The sequence below is a fragment of the Elgaria multicarinata genome, chromosome 19 (genome assembly GCF_023053635.1).
Source record: "Elgaria multicarinata webbii isolate HBS135686 ecotype San Diego chromosome 19, rElgMul1.1.pri, whole genome shotgun sequence".
Lineage (NCBI taxonomy): Eukaryota > Metazoa > Chordata > Lepidosauria > Squamata > Anguidae > Elgaria > Elgaria multicarinata.
Window position 1 is genome coordinate 5,280,337 of NC_086189.1, and position 16,250 is coordinate 5,296,586.

General features: G+C 49.5%; 1 protein-coding gene across 1 annotated transcript in view; it reads right to left on the reverse strand.

Annotated features, from left to right (window-relative positions):
• The window catches only part of SLC27A4 (solute carrier family 27 member 4), a 56,959-nt gene that overhangs the window by 21,323 nt on the left and 19,386 nt on the right, over window positions 1–16,250 (reverse strand). The window contains exons 4-7 of the mRNA XM_063144465.1: window positions 14,674–15,068; window positions 5,195–5,353; window positions 3,685–3,754; window positions 2,672–2,763 (exon numbers count right to left, since the gene is read on the reverse strand). Of these exons, the coding sequence (XP_063000535.1) occupies window positions 2,672–2,763; window positions 3,685–3,754; window positions 5,195–5,353; window positions 14,674–15,068 (716 nt within the window). The remainder of the gene's footprint in view (window positions 1–2,671; window positions 2,764–3,684; window positions 3,755–5,194; window positions 5,354–14,673; window positions 15,069–16,250) is intronic.

A 16,250-nucleotide genomic window follows, 5' to 3' on the forward strand; every position in this document is an offset into this window, starting at 1 on the left:
TTAACCATTTTGTGGTTAAGCAGCATGGTTTAGCATGTTGTCTGAACGGGATCATTGAAGAAAAAACGTGATTCAGGACCACAGCAGTCCCAAAACACTTTGCCGCCTGAGGCCAAAGACAAGGTGACACCCCCTCCCTTCCATGTTCAAAAGCCAACTGGACTAGCAGGTGAATCTTTCCTCAATACTGGTGATGGGGCAGCATCCTCCACCATACTTGAAGGCCCCAGGCTTCAGGTACGGGACAGGTACGGGGGACAGGTACAGGACAGGTATGGGGCAGGTACGGGACAGGTTATGTAGCCCCCAGTTCTCTCCTCCAAACCCTTGTGGCCACCTCCCAGCATCTGCTGCCTGATGCAATAACCTCCTTCTGCCTTATGGCAGGGCTGGCCCTGTCTAGGACTAACACGGTGAAGTCCAGCAAGGTTATGTTGGACCAAATGTTGGACTCGATGGCCTTATAGGCCCCTTCCAGCTCTACTATTCGATAATTCTAGGACTTCTTGTTTTGGCTCCGGCCCAAACTACACAAAGGCCCATTTGAATCGCCACAGCAGAGTACATTGCATCACATTTGCATGGGCTAATTTATCAGTATGGAGACCAACTTAGAAATATTTATTAGAATTTTAACAGAAATACAGTACATCTCTCCAAACTGCGGATGATTGTGACCAGGTGTGTGTGTGTGTGTGTGCTTGCCTGTTTAGCCTAGAGATGGGCGAATCCCGACATCTGGTTGGGCTGGTGAGAAAACTGGTGTAGCTTGGGGTCCCATGAATTTCCCTGAAACCCTGGGGAGGTCGCTGGATTTCGCTGGGCGGCTCTCTAGCTTTCGAAAAGGAGAGATAGGCACCTGCCATTGCTTATCGCTTCTTTTCGAAAGCCAGAGAGCCGCCCAGCGGGAACACCTACAGACTTAGAGGCGAGTGGGGCCAGTCCGTTGCGGACTCCGCAGGTGGGATTCTTTGGACAGAGGACACCAGGGGTGAGGAGTCAGGCGACCTGTTGGTCGTCAGTTCTAAGGCGGCTGCAGAGGGCGGGGAAGAGAGGGCGCAGGAGAAGAGGATGCAGGAGCAGCTCGCCAATTAGCTATGGCAAGGGAGGAACCCAAGAGGACACGGAATAATGGGCTCCAGTTACAGGAAGCCAGATTCCGGCTGGACATCAGGAAAAACGTCCTGACTGTTAGAGCAGTACGACAATGGAATCAGTTACCTGGGGAGGTGGTGGGCTCTCCCACACTAGAGGCCTTCAAGAGGCAGCTGGACAACTATCTGTCAGGGATGATTTAGGGTAGATTCCTGCACTGAGCAGGGGGTTGGACTCAATAGGCCCCTTCCAACTCTACTATTCTATGATTCATAGAATAGATTCGATGATTCATAGATTCTATGATTCTAACAGAGCTATCAAATACAAAACAGAGGAGGGCCAGGATCCCTTCTTGATCCTCTCAGAGTGCAGGACACGGAATAACGGGCTCAAGTTAAAGGAAGCCAGATTCCAGCTGGACATCAGGAAAAACTTCCTGACTGTTAGAGCAGTACGACAATGGAATCAGTTATCTAGGGAGGTTGTGGGCTCTCCCACACTAGAGGCCTTCAAGAGGCAGCTGGACAACCCTCTGTTAGGGATGCTTTAGGGTGGATTCCTGCATTGAGCAGGGGGTTGGACTCGATGGCCTTGTAGGACCCTTCCAACTCTGCAATTCTATGATTCTGTGACAGAGCAATGTGGTGGGCTAGAGGCCCTGGGGCACAGGAGGTGGAGGGGAAACTGGATGTGAGTAATGCGGACCTGTGCCGGGAGGTTTTGCAGCAGGGAGACGAGCGCCAAGCACTCTCTCAGCGGTCAGATCGAGAGCCATCGCCGTCCAAGGACAAAGCGGACCTGGAGAAATTTCCCTGCCTGCTGCCTGATTGAAGAGGCCTTGCTTGGATGACGTGGATGGAAGTGGTGAGGGGAGGATCAGCCAGGTCCGGTGTCGCCCTTTGACCAATGGGGAAAGAGGAGAGGGGGTCCTACGGCCCGAGAAAAAACCCAAGTGGCCTCAGTGGCAGAGCCTGGACCCAAAGCAGCACCTCCTTGAAAAAACGTGGAAGCCTCAAGCTTAAGCAAAGCTTATCCAAAAGCAATCGGGAGGAACGTCGAAGGCATTCCCCTTTTGGGACTCCAGATACCTGCGTTTATGGTGCAGGGCAGCTTTCCCTAACCTAGTTGCCTCCAGAAGTTTTGGACTACAACTCCCAGCATTCCTGACCATTGGCCACGCTGGCTGGGGCTAAAGGGAGTCAAGGTACAAAATACCTGGAGGACACCAGGCTGGTGAAGGCTGGGGTAGCATATCCCAGTGTGTATATTTATTGTGTATATTTAACTGTGTGTATATTTAACAGTGTGTATATTTAACTGTGTATATTTATTGTTTTATACTGTACGTTTTTATCTGTACGCCGCCCTGAGATCTTAGTGATATAGGGCGGGATATAAATATTTTAAATAAATAAATATCCCCAAATGGTTCCTGTTTTATCTCTCCGGCCATTCTGCTGGGGGTCCCATTGCCGGGTCTTAGACCACTTCGTTCAGTCAATGCAGTAAGGTCTGCAAAGAGGTTTTTGGAAGGGAAAAGCTAAAGAAATAATGCACGGTGCGCTCGCGTTACCTGCCGAGTGGTACAAGGGGAGGCAGTCGTAGACCACATCGTCGGGAGTCATGCGGAAGCCGTTAAACACCAGGGTCGCCATGCGGAAATACCTGGAGAAGAAACAAGGACCTCGTAATGATCAAGGCCTGATGCAGCCCAGCAGGAGACAGACAGACAGACAGGCCTGATTATGAGCCAACAGTGTGATATGGCTGCAAGAAAGGCAAATGCTATTTTGGGCTGCATTAATAGAAGTGTAGCTTCCAAATCACGTGAGGTACTGGTTCCTCTCTATTCGGCCCTGGTTAGGCCTCATCTAGAGTATTGCGTCCAGTTCTGGGCTCCACAATTCAAGAAGGATGCAGACAAGCTGGAGCGTGTTCAGAGGAGGGCAACCAGGATGATCAGGGGTCTAGAAACAAAGCCCATGAAGAGAGACTGAAAGAACTGGGCCTGTTTAGCCTGGAGAAGAGAAGATTGAGGGGAGACATGATAGCACTCTTCAAATACTTAAAAGGTTGTCACACAGAGGACGGCAAGGATCTCTTCTCGATCCTCCCAGAGTGCAGGACACGGAATAACGGGCTCAAGTTAAAGGAAGCCAGATTCCAGCTGGACATCAGGAAAAACTTCCTGACTGTTAGAGCAGGACGACAATGGAACCAGTTACCTAGGGAGGTGGTGGGCTCTCCCACACTAGAGGCCTTCAAGAGGCAGCTGGACAACCATCTGTCAGGGATGCTTTCGGGTGGATTCCTGCATTGAGCAGGGGGTTGGACTCAATGGCCTTGTAGGCCCCTTCCATAGAATCACATTCTATAATTCTATGATTCTATGATTCTCTTCGAAATATTTCCACTGACCCATTGCACACGATAAACAAAACAGAGTGTACAGCGAAAACACCCCTAATGGTCCAAGAAAGCATTTTTGTAGGATGAAAGTGCCATTGCGGGCACTAACTAAAGCTTTCGGATTGCCTTTCGTCACCATGCCCACACGCACGCGCACCCCTCTGTCGTTTTACCGACCTGCAATGCACGATGATCGCAGCCTTGGGCAAGCCCGTTGTGCCTGACGTGTAGATGTAAAACAGTTTATCTGGAAGGCGAAAGGATGGGGAGAGATTTCAGGGTCACTTTTGTTGCTACCTTAACAACATCCGGGGGTGGGGTGGGGGCTTGCATTCTGCAACACCAAAATCTAGTTGCCCAGCATTATACCAATCAAGCCAAGTTGCTTTGCGAATTAAACTCGAATACAGAACCTGGAGGTTGCCTTCATGGCGTGCTTTGTCGAAAACCCTGCGGTTTCGCTGCTGTGGGGTGGGGGCGGGAAATCCCCATGGCAGAAGGGAGAATGGGCTTTCCGGTGACCATTTGGCTCACCGGGCCTGCCCCCTGCGAGTCGCCATCAGCGGTCGCCATCCACCCCATAACACCCCCAGCTCGACGCTGGAGTGAGGTCACGCGGTAGAAGGACTGTGTTGACCTCGCTTCAAGGGGAAAAGTTGGGGTAAGTCACTGACTTTTAAAATGCCCAGCTTTGGGGAAATGCCTTGCAATGGCTGAGAGTTGGTGGCTGCATTGTATAACCAATGCAGCAACACCACGCAGCCACCGCAGGGCAAATAAGCCGTGTAGAAAGCTCCCAGGTACTTCATTTCTGCCACCATGTGCCTGAGGAGGCAATGAAGGATAGACAACGGGGATCCTGGTTGTCAAGGGATCCTGGTGGCCCCCCAATTATGGAATGATCTCCCCGATGAGACTCACCTGGCGCCGACATTGTTATCTTTTCAGCCCCCGGTCAAGACCTTTCTTTTCACCCAGGCATTTAACAGCATTTAACAACATATGCGAAGTTTGTTTGTTTTTAATGGACCCCAGAACTTTCGTTGTTTAAAATGGATACTGTTTTACACTGTAGTTTTTATACTTTTGATGGTTTTAAATTTGTATACTTTTCAATGTTCACTGTTTTAACTTTTGTAAACCGCCCAGAGAGCTTCGGCTATGGGGCGGTATATAAATTTAATGAATAAATAAAGAGGGTCTAGAACAGTCATGGGTAACCTGGAACCCACATGTTTTTGGAATCCTACACGCATCAGCCCCAGCCCATAGGACCACTGCTCAAGGATGCTGGGAGTTGTAGTCCAACAATATCTGTTTGCCCACCACTAGTGTAGACCTTCCCATGTGATGGAGTGGGGAGATTCCTTCAGGAGGCAAGAAAAACCTTTGAATTCCCAGTCTGTGTTAGTGGCTGCAGTGAGGAGTTCATGGTTTTGGGGTCTGGGCACAAACGAGACCGGTCCATGGGATCTATGATGGGCAGAAGGGTTTAGGGATCACAAACTAGGGATACAATGAGAATTTTGTTTCAATTCGCAAATCACGAGAAAAATGCCCCATTTGCCCGGGGGGCGGGGGGGGGGGGCTGGTGGCTCCGGTGTCAGTGGGGCGGTGAATCCACTCCAGAATTCAGAGTTCAGAACCAGTCAGAACTCTAAAGGAGCTCTCCATTGCCAGTGCATACCTAAGAATCCCTTGTCTGGTGGATTCGGCGGTTGGCGAGATGCTTTTTCAATCAACGGATCCAGGTGTTCTACGCCAGGCAGGCCTCTTTCCGTGACCCAGTCTCCAGAACAGAAGAGATGGACAGATTTCGCAAGGGAAGGTTGGACTTCCTGCATGGCTAGGAAAGGAGGACAGATGTTAAGAGGGAAAAGACGCTCTGAAACCGCTTTCTTCGCCACGGCGGCCTGAGCATTTACCATTACGGTTATATTCTATACCAGCACCTTGTACCCTCCGTGCTGGATTGGACCAACAGTCCATCTAGACCACAATCCCGTTCACACTGGCCAAATGGATGCCCCAATGGAAGCTCACAAGCAGAGATCATTCTTGTTCCCCGTAACTTGTATTCAGAGAGAAAATTCTTCTGACCCTGAAGGAAATATGCAGCCATCATGGCTACGTATCCAACTTTGTAATACTTGCTGCCTTTACAAACATTATACATACACAGGAATCTGTGTAGTGGTTAGGGTGTTGGTTCGGGACTCGGGAGATCTGAGTTCAAGTCCCCGCTCAGCTGTGAAGCCAACCAGTTGACTTTGGGCCAGTCCCTGACTCTCAGACCTAACCTACCTCACAGGGGTGTTGTGAGGATAAAATGGGGAGCATTGGGACCACGTAAGCTGCCTTGGATTCCTTGCAAGAGGAAAAAAGGCAGGAGAAAAATATAATTAATATTATATTATATAATAGGGAAACACCCTTACTGTTTGTAAAGTGAAAGAGACACTACCAATATCACACACACACACACACACACACACACAAAAGGAACTACAACACGGGTGATAAATAAGTATTTTAAAGAAATTAATAAGATGCCCTCATTTTTCAACTCACCAGAGTCAAACTGGCCAGGAACTGGAAAATCCCATTAACAGTTTACATGCAGTAATTTTTGGGACCATATTTGGGAAACCAAAAGGAGGACAACCTGGCCGCCCTCAAGGAGGCGTGTCCACCCCAACATGCCCAGCCCTTGAGAAGGCGTGGCCATCCTGACATAACCGCCCCCAAGGGGGCGTGGCCTTGGTCACATGTCTGATTCTACAGTTCACAATTAAGCCAAACTTGTTCTACATAATATGTTGATGTTAAAATCACTGAAATAAAGAACCCGTATCTGAAGTTATACAATATCCTCATAATTTATTTATTTATTTATTTATTACATTTTTATACCGCCCAATAGCCGAAGCTCTCTGGGCGGTTCACAAAAATTAAAATATTTTTAATTTTAAAAATATTAAAATTAATATTTTAAATTCATAAAATATCAATGGAACACACACACACCCCAGATCCATCCACACACAAGAAAACATCCCGTGTACCCATTATATGTCCACACACACACACCCCTCCCTTCTCAATACAAGAATGTGTAAAGCCACCCTCACTCTGTTTCAGGATCCATCTAAACTCCTCCTCTCTTGATCACCCACAAACCTTCCCTCTGTCTTTATTTGTTTATTTATTGCATTTTTATACCGCCCCATAGCCGAAGCTCTCTGGGTGGTTTACAAAAGTTAAAAACAAAGAACATTAAAAACAGATATACTAAATGTAAAACCACCAAAAGTATAAAAACAACAATATCCATTTAAAAACAACTATTCTCAGGCACAGCACACGGCCCTTCCCAATGCCCTCATTGCTTCCTGCTGGTTTCCCGTTGGAACCCTTAACCACCCCCACCATCCCCACAGAAGCTTTAATTTAATAAAAATTGGGGTTGGCTTAAAACAGCTTACAAACCTCGTACAGTATATTACAAATGCCAATAGAATATTACAATTAAAACATAAGACAACCTAAACATTACAAAACCCACAAGCTTCAATCCCAGTAAAAATCCCAAACCATCATACATCATTCAGCCCCGGAAAAATCCACAAGAACTAAAACAATACCATCTAAAAAGCTTCTTGATTTCACATATTAAGATCCCACCTTTCCATAAGTGTAGCTAAGGACATGAAAACCGCAATAATCTCCTTCCCTTGGGCCCAGGCCAAGCAGCCTCCCTCGGCCTTTAAGAAGCCCTCCATGGCAAACCCACAGTAAATGTAAACTGGGGGAGAGTTCTGCAGCTCCACAATCATTTTGCTGCACTGGTGGGTCAGTGGGATTTTATTCAAGGCCCGTTAGGTGCCAATAAAAGACAGGGAGTCCTGCTTGATCGTTGCCTGTTTTCCTCCTGCACAGCGCAATAAAGGCCTTCATTTGTGGAAGCACAAGGCAGGGCCTATTCTGTAGAGGGGCCTCCTTTTCGGCGTACCCTGAGAGCCCTTGCCTGGACTCAAAGGAACACACGCTCCTCCGGCCAAGCAGACGTGGATTGCGAGAGGCACTTTCTGCAGCCTTCTTGGCTCAAAGGGCGGAAATGAGAAAAAGGGTTCTAGTGAAATAGCTTAATCTGCGTGATGTTTTCTAGGCACAAGCCCAGCTGGGATTGAACAGTCTGAGCTCCAGCTGGAGGAAAGGGTGCACCTTTGAGTGTAGGGTGTAGGTCTCACGTCCATCCCCCCTACTCTGAGTAGTGAGGAAGGGCTAGTTGGTTGCCTAGGCGTTCCTGCCCCATTGTGAGGTCAAGCCAGCTTCCCTCAGCTCGCAAAAGGCCTTTGTGATGCGGGAGTGACATCAGGAAGAGAGTCCGGCTTGGGCCCAGAACAGTTGGCAGATATCATGGACGTGGACATGGACCTGATATTGGGTGAAATGCCCTTAGAGCTGCCAGTACTATTTGCCGTTTCCTGTGTCGATGGTTTCTTCTGGACCCTTCTGGTAAGATACAGAGATTACCTGGGACAGGGGTTGTTAACCCCTCTTCATGGCCCTGATCCGGATACATCCTGGGAGGGGAACCCATTCTTAGAGACTTAGTAGGGGGCACCCCTAGGCTAGCTCATAGGCAGCCACCTCACCTGAAACCATTTTTGACCAGGGCAAAGCCTCATCGTTGGGCTCACAGCAAGGCACCGGACCTTGCAAGAAACTTCCGTGCCAAATGTGCTCATTCGTAACCACCGGTGGTTATGAAAGAGGACCCAAGGGGCTGCCTACCACATGCCTGAGCATCATCAGAAGTGGTGTAGTTGATCCCCTGCACCAAATGCTCAAATATTTAAACCCAGAAGCGTAAAAAACCTGGGACAATCAGAAGGTCTTCACCCGGCGCCGAAAAGAGAATAAAGTGACCCCCAAGGCGAGCCTCTCTGGGGAGAGCATCCCATACTTCCACCTTCCCAACGCTTCCTTTCTTTTTCCCTTCCCACAGAACCGATGGCTACGGAGTCAAAGATGTTGGCCTGGAGGGCCAGCCGGGCCCTTGCTACGAAAGAGCCTCTTGCTAGGAAGGAGCAGCCCTCTGTCTCCTCCAGCATCTCCCTCCCAGAGGCAGAAGCCCACCACCCTGGTGGAAGCACCAGCACCCAGGGACATTGGTCTCAGCTGGGCTCTCTCGGAGGTGGGCGTCTCTTCTGTTTGCCTTTCTGAGTGCCTCCTATCTTAAATGCGCGGTTTCCTATGAGAGGCTGTTCACCAATGCCTGGCACTCTTGGACGCTCTCTTACCGTGGGCCCCTGCCCAAATGCCCACATCCCACTACAGCCTTTCTTGCCTGAGCTTTTGGGGAAACCCCCAGTGAAGCAGCCAGGCGGCCTCACTAAGTCTTGGGGTCTCCTGGTCTGTGGCTTGGATTTCTGAGGCTTGGAGCTGAATTTCTGAGATGGGGCCAGGATCAGTTGGGAGGTGTCTTGCCAGGGAACATGTCAGACCATCTCTGTGTCCTTCTGTCTCTTCACAGGTTCTTCCTGCAGCCCTCCAGAGCCCCAGGATCTCTCTGCTCCCCCCATCTCGCCAGCCACACCAACAGGCACAGGAGTCTGTCATGGAAATGAGGAGACAGGGAACTGGGAGAAACCAGGACCTGCTGAGTAGGTGCCCTCCGCCTTGCCTCTGCCACAGGGATGCCAACTGTCTTTCCAGGAGGGGGCATATGAGCCCTCCCCTGGAGAAGACCTCCTGCCTCCTGGGAATGGAGGCGGGATTCCGGAGCAAATGGAGCCCCCCTCCCAGGAACCAGCATCTAAAATAGGGATGGGAGAGCTCACCCACACCACAATCATCCAGAGACATCTCAGGAGCAGTGTGACGTCCCAATCCCAGCAGAGGACAGAGGAGTGGAAAACAGGCCGGCTGGAGAAGTGCCAGATGCCACCCGCTCTGCCTGTGCCCAGGAAGACCCACCCCATCACTTATACCCTGAAGTCATTGTGAGAGAGAGGCCTGCACAGCTTCAGAAGACCCTCGGCCAGAAATGGAGGCTGCTGGAGAGGGTGAAGCTGGGTGAAATAAGGGTCCCTTCCCCAGAGCCATGCAGCGGGGCAAGTGACACCAGTGCCCCTGGAGGTCCGGGCACCAAGGCCTTCAGCAAGGGAGGGATGACAAAGCAGAGTCCGGTGAGGACCCACGTCCAGGCTGCCTCCTCCTCAGCCCAACGGGGAAAGAAACTTGTCAAGTTCCCTTGTCATTGCCCTTTAAGCAGGCCTGGGCCCAGATCCGCAGCAGCACAAGGAAACGCCATGTTTTTGCTCCATGCCGAATCCACCCCTTCCCCAATTCATATTGGACGTCTTCCTAGAGCTCACCTGCTTGTAACAGCAATATTATGCTTTAAGGTTGTTTGTTAATATCATAGACATAAGTGGCTTGTATTGGAGGTTCACTTTCAGATGTGTATGTTTCATCTCTGCTTCAGTGATATTTCACTAGCAAGAGTTTCCCCACATCCCTCAGAACTGGAAATCTAAAGTAATTTGGGGGCGTGACTCGGAGGCCACTCCTTTAAATATGAATAATTTTCAAAATTAAATTTGACTCAAATCTCCAGGTTTGTACAATTTATGAGGCGTTCAGCATCTAGAGCTGGTTTTCAGGTGACCGATTTAGCCTGGGGCGGCACAGCCAAAGTACTTCACGTACTGGTGAAAATGTCCGGCTGCCATTGGCTCCCAAGATTATCTGAAGAGGATTTTAGCCCAAACGGACCTCTCAGAACATGCCAAGCTCTGGTCAGAACTTGGCCATGAATTATAATGGGCATTTTAAAAAATGCTTTAGAATTAGGGCTGTGCTCCGCTTCTCCTCGGACCGGAGAAGCAGAAGCGGATTGGGGTGCTTCGCCTCCCCTTAAGTCGGAGGCGAAGAGGATCAGGGGAGCAGCAGAGCGACGCGGAGCGGATCGATGCGAAGGTGGATCCTTTGGCTCGATCCGGAGCTCTGAAAAAAAGGTAAGGGGGGGTTACTTGGCCCTGCTGCTGCAACCGCCGCCCATGCGGCGACAGCGGCAGAGCCAGGTAAAGGGGAGGGGGGGTCTTACCTGCATGCATCCGTGGCCCTGCAGCTGCTTCAACTGAGCCTGAGGACTCAGTTGAAGCAGCCACGGGGCCGTAGATGGATGCAGGTAAGGGGGAGGAAGGAGGGGGTGGTTACCTGGCCCTGCCGCCGCCACCTGTGCAGCGACAGTGGCAGAGCCAGGTAAGGGGGCAAGGGGGAGGGGGCTCTTACCTGCATCTGTCCGCGGCTCAACCCACAAGTGGGGCCTACAGTTCTGGGTTGAGCCGCGGGCTCTAGTGAAGCTGGCGGCGGGCCGGGACGAAAGCAGGTAAGGAGTTGGAGGGAGGGGGGCCTTACCTGGCACCGCCTCCCGCCGCTGCGGAGCTCCGATTCAGTGCCAGAGCTCCACAGCAGAGCGGAGCAGACCCTAGGCGGATCAAGGCGGGGCGGGGCGGAGCGGGGGGGTCCGTGCACAGCCCTATTTAGAATGCATATGTTTAATCCATGTTTAAGGGGTTGATCATTTGGCTACTCTGACATTTCACTAGCTGCTTTCAGGCAACGGGAGCCTCTCTGTTAAAGGCATCCCACATCTGCAGTGCCACCACAGAGTACGTCCTGACTTAGAATGTAAGCCTATGTGGCAAGGTGGGCCTTTTCGGTGGTGGCCCCCCGACTGTGGAATGATCTCCCCTGGCGCCAACACTGTTATCTTTCAGGCGCCAGGTCAAGGCTTTCCTCTTCTCCCAGGCATTTAACACCATTGAACAACGCTGAGTTTGTTTTTTAACGGACCCCAGAACTGTTGTTTAAATGGATACTGTTGTTTTTGATGGTTTTAAATTTTGTATATTCTTTAATGTTTACTGTTTTTAACTTTTGTAAACCGCCCAGAGAGCTTCGGCTATGGGGCGGTATATAAATGTAATAAATAAATAAATGGTGTTGCTGTTTTATTCTTTTAGTATGTACAGCACCATTTACATTGATGGTGCTAGATAAAATAATAATAATAATAATAATGATGATGATGATGATGATGATGATGATGTCCGCAGCCTACACAGACTGGCCTCGCTTTCATGACCAAGAATGTCACTCCCATCCCAAACTCCTTTTCCTTTTGCCACACCATCGGTCTAGACTGGATCGACGCCGTCATGGATTCAGACGCTCGGCTTCACCGAGGCTCAAGGGCAGAACCTGATTGCTCAAGTCCCATCTGCCCGCTTGGGAGCACCATGATGGAGGAGAAGCAGCACTCCTTCACTGCTGTCAAGGCCACTCGGCAGGCAGGATTAGCTGCTCTTAGTTGCGTCCTGCCCCACGTGTCCCAAAGCTTGTGCCACTAGCCAGCCAGCCACCATCCACCCTGCTTCGTCACCCAGATGACTCTGGCTGTCCATTGGCCAGGAAACGAAGAGCCATTGGGAGGCTGCATGTCCCTTCCTCCTAGAAAGAGCATCCTAGGAGGGGGAGACCAACCTGGCCCCATCCACTGGCCAGAGAAGGACCAGCTGCAGGGAGCTTCTTCCGCCCTCCCCTGCCAGAAGGGACGCCTAGGAGACGAATCTCGGGAGGTGTGAGAATTCTGTTTTGATTCTTTGTTCACTGGGACACTGGGCCCTGTTTGCAACCTCGAATGTCAATGGGATTGCAATCATCAGGAAAAGCTCGCAAAACTCTCAACTGAAAATTATCTTAGCAAGGATTAATGTGGTCTTTGAAACGTGCACTCTGCTCCCCCCACCCCGGCTCAAAATCATTTTCACATTTTAAATTTATTGGGGAAACTGCATTATCAGAGTGCACTTTAAGAAATGGGCACCAAAATGCACATTTGTCTTGTATGAATTGGTCGGGGTGGGAGCACTCATGATTCGGCAATGGGCATGAGATAAACATCAGAGAACCTCAACAAAAATGAACCTCACCGGTTTTTTCGTCCCTATTTGAAATGAAGAGCCTGAATTCTGCTTTTGTCCCTCCTCCCTCCCTGTCGCTTTCCCTTTTGTGCCATGTCTTTTGGATTGTAAACTTGAATACCAGGACAATCTCATGCTTAATCTCTGTATGCCATTCTGGGAGTCCTTCTTAGATGAACAGCCCTGTTCAAATGCATTAGAGATCACTGAAAAAGCTTTAGCAGAAAAAGAACAGATGCCAGATAAAGGCAGGTGGAGAAGCTGCCGTGGTCGAGAAAGATATCCCAAGGTTCCCCAGATCTGTTAGCATACCTGACTAATATGGTCTCTGAAGTATTAGAGGCCCGCATTATAACAGAGAGGAGAGAAGCGCCTCTGTGAACTCAGCATTGAGCTTCTCTACAAATAGAATACAATCACACAGCCTTAGAGGCTTCCGTTCTCTTCAGGCTTCCCACCTTTATGAAACACCCCTTGAAACACAACGATGTGATTTCGAATTCAGACCTTCCCTTCTTGGAATAGCTCTATGTGTTTAATGGGACAGAGCCATCTAGTGGCAGAATTATAGTGTGATGCTCCAGATAATACCTCATTATTTAAGGTTTTTGTGTGTGTGTGTTTTTAAGAAATAGTGCTGAAGACGTCCTGGACGTTGACAAAGTCTGTACCTTATCCAGAAATTTCTGTGGGTGGCCACTCACGAGCATGCACTAAACTGCTTGTTTAGAGCAGCTCATCGTCTACAACAGGAGAAGGTCACATTTGGGGGGCATGTAGGCCCATTTCGCAATTTGAGAAGCTGTCCTAGACACCACCACAAAATGGGCACCCAGCAGAGGAAAGCATCGCCCTACAGCCACCCACCTTACTCGCTTCCTAAGAATGTCTCTGAGCCCCATATATGGCCCCGGGAGCACTCATGAGGTAAGAGGAAGGGAGCAGTTGCTTGAAAGGGATTCAAGAACTTTCTCAAACAGACACTTGAAAACTGTGATTTGAACACATTTGAACTGTGATTTTTACAAGATGCCTTGGCTTCTTTTCTAGCACATTGCCCAGATAGTTTTATCAAAGAGCAGCCTAAAGATCTTTTCATCCAGGGGGTGCAAAAACCTCTGGGCTTCGGCCGGGGGGGGGGGGAGCCAAATCCACCTCCCAGGGTTTTCAAAAGATCATGCCCCTTCCCATTTCCCACCCCTTTCCTCCAATTGTCTGAGGTTCTCCAATTGTCTGAGGCTCCCCCCATCCTTTTGTTGTTTATTCGTTCAGTCGCTTCTGACTCTTCGTGACTTCATGGACCAGCCCACGCCAGAGTTTTCTGTCGGCCGTTGCCACCCCCAGCTCCCCCAAGGTCAAGTCTGTCACCTCCAGAATATCATCCATCCATCTTGCCCTTCCTCGGCCCCTCTTCCTTTTGCCTTCCACTTTCCCTAGCATCAGCCTCTTCTCCAGGGTGTCCTCTCTTCTCATTCTGTGGCCAAAGTACCGTATTTTCCGGCGTATAAGACGACTGGGCGTATAAGACGACCCCCAACTTTTGAGAAGATCTTCCTGGGTTAAAAAGTCATCTTATACTGGGTGTATAAGACGACCTCCAACTTTTGAGAAGATTTTCCTGTGTTAAAAAGTAGTCTTATACTCCAGAAAATACAGTACTTCCGTTTTGCCTTTAATGCCATTCCCTCAAGTGAGCAGTCTGGCTTTATTTCCTGGAGTATGGACTGGTTTGATCTTCTTGCAGTCCAAGGCACTCTCAGAATTTCCCTCCAACACCACAGTTCAAAAGCATCTATCTTCCTTCGCTCAGCTTTCCTTATGGTCCAGCTCTCGCAGCCATAGGTTACTACGGGGAATACCATTGCTTTAACTATGCGGACCTTTGTTGACAGCGTGGTGTCTCTGCTCTTAACTATTTTATCAAGATTTGAGCTGGTGTTTGGGGTGATTTTGGCTCCACCCCTTTCACCACTGTTCCAACCCATTTGGCTTCAGCCACGCCCACCACCGGGATGTGACTTCTCGAGAGCATCTCCGGAATTGGACTCAGCCCGTAGATGTTGCAGCCCTGTTTTACACAGGCAAACACTGCGCTCCCTCTGTTCCCTTCGATCCTCTCCTCCCCCAATCCCCAAATTCTTTCCCGCCGCCTCCTCCTCCTCTCTCTCACCTTCGGCCAACTCGCTGCCAAACACCACCACCTTCGCCTGGGAGACGTTGATGCAGTGGAGCAAGGACTCCTGCCGCACGTGGGAGTTCAAGAGCGCCGCCTCCACCCCGATCTTGGCCATGCCCAGCCAGAGGCCGACATATTGGTTGCGGGATTCCATAAACAAGGCCACCACGTCCCCGGAGCGGAAGCCCTTCCCGTACAGGAAGTTGGCCACCTGGTTGGAGTAGTTGTCCAAGTCTCGGAAGGTCCAGGTCTCGCCCGTCCCCTGGAAAATGAGGGCAGCCTTCTCCGGATATTTGCGCACCGTTTGCTGGAAGAGTTGAGGGATGGTGTACTTGTGCCTCACGTACCACCAAATCTTCAGTCGGGTCAAGCCAACCATACTCCCAGTCCTAGCAAGCGGGACAAGGCACAGGTGAGGAGATGCAGCGATTACAGGCGGCTGTCTCAACCCAAGGGTGGTTCCACGTGGACTGGAATCCAACAGGAGAAGAGCCTTCAGTGTGGTGGCCCCCTTCCTATGGAATTCCCTTCCTTTGGAGGTCAGGCAGGCAGAAACATTGTGTTGCTTCTGACACCTCCTGAAAACGTTGTTGACCCTGTTCAGACGACCCTAACCCTAAGCCACGATGGTTAAGTGTTTTAAGCTAAACATTATGGCTTAGTGTGTCATGTGAACCGTGACTTACACTAGATCTACACTACTGCTTTATAGTGGTATTGAAGTGCACTGATAACTGTTGGGGCACAGGACACATTCTATATACCACTTTCATAGTGTTATTACCTGCTTTTTATTCCCCATTCCATATTTTAATTCCATATTTCAACCTATATCAATTTTTACTGGGTGGTTTTTATCCTTGCTGTGCTTTTTATATTGTATTTTGTATTTGTGTTTTTAAATTGTTGGTTGTTTTTTATGCTCTTCGTGGTTTTAATTTTTGTGAACCGCCCGGAGAGCTTCAGCTATTGGGCGGTATAAAAATGTAATAAATAAATAAAATAAGGATTTGACACAAGGTGTAGATCTGGACTTAGCGTGTCCTGGGAACCATTCCTAACCATGGTGGCTGCATAACTACGGTTAAAACAAGCTCACTAACCATTTGCTGCAAAAGCGTCAGCGGACCAACCATGGCTTAGCGTGTTGTCTGAACAGGCTCGTTGTTCCAGGAAGCTTTCCTTGAGGGACTGGCTGTGATTTAACCAGAACTGGGGTTTCATCAGAACTGTTTCTTTTAAAAATAGTCGTTTTTAATACGGTGTTTTAATTCTTTTATCCTATCTGTTGTTCATCGCTCCGAAATCTTTTGGATGGGGAACGGTATATAAATATTATAAATAAAATAAGGGGATAAACAACCAAGGACAGAGGCTGCCTTCATTTGCAAGCATGCTCAGAGTCATCGCAATCTAACACCTGATCCTTTATGTTTCAGGCAGGTAGGTCTGTTCACCTTCACAAGGGACACAATGAATTTCATCCTCTGATAAAGACCAGTTGGGTCCAGAGGAGGGCAACAGAGATAGTGAGAGGCATGGGAAAAGTTGAAGAGAACGGGCATCAGGGC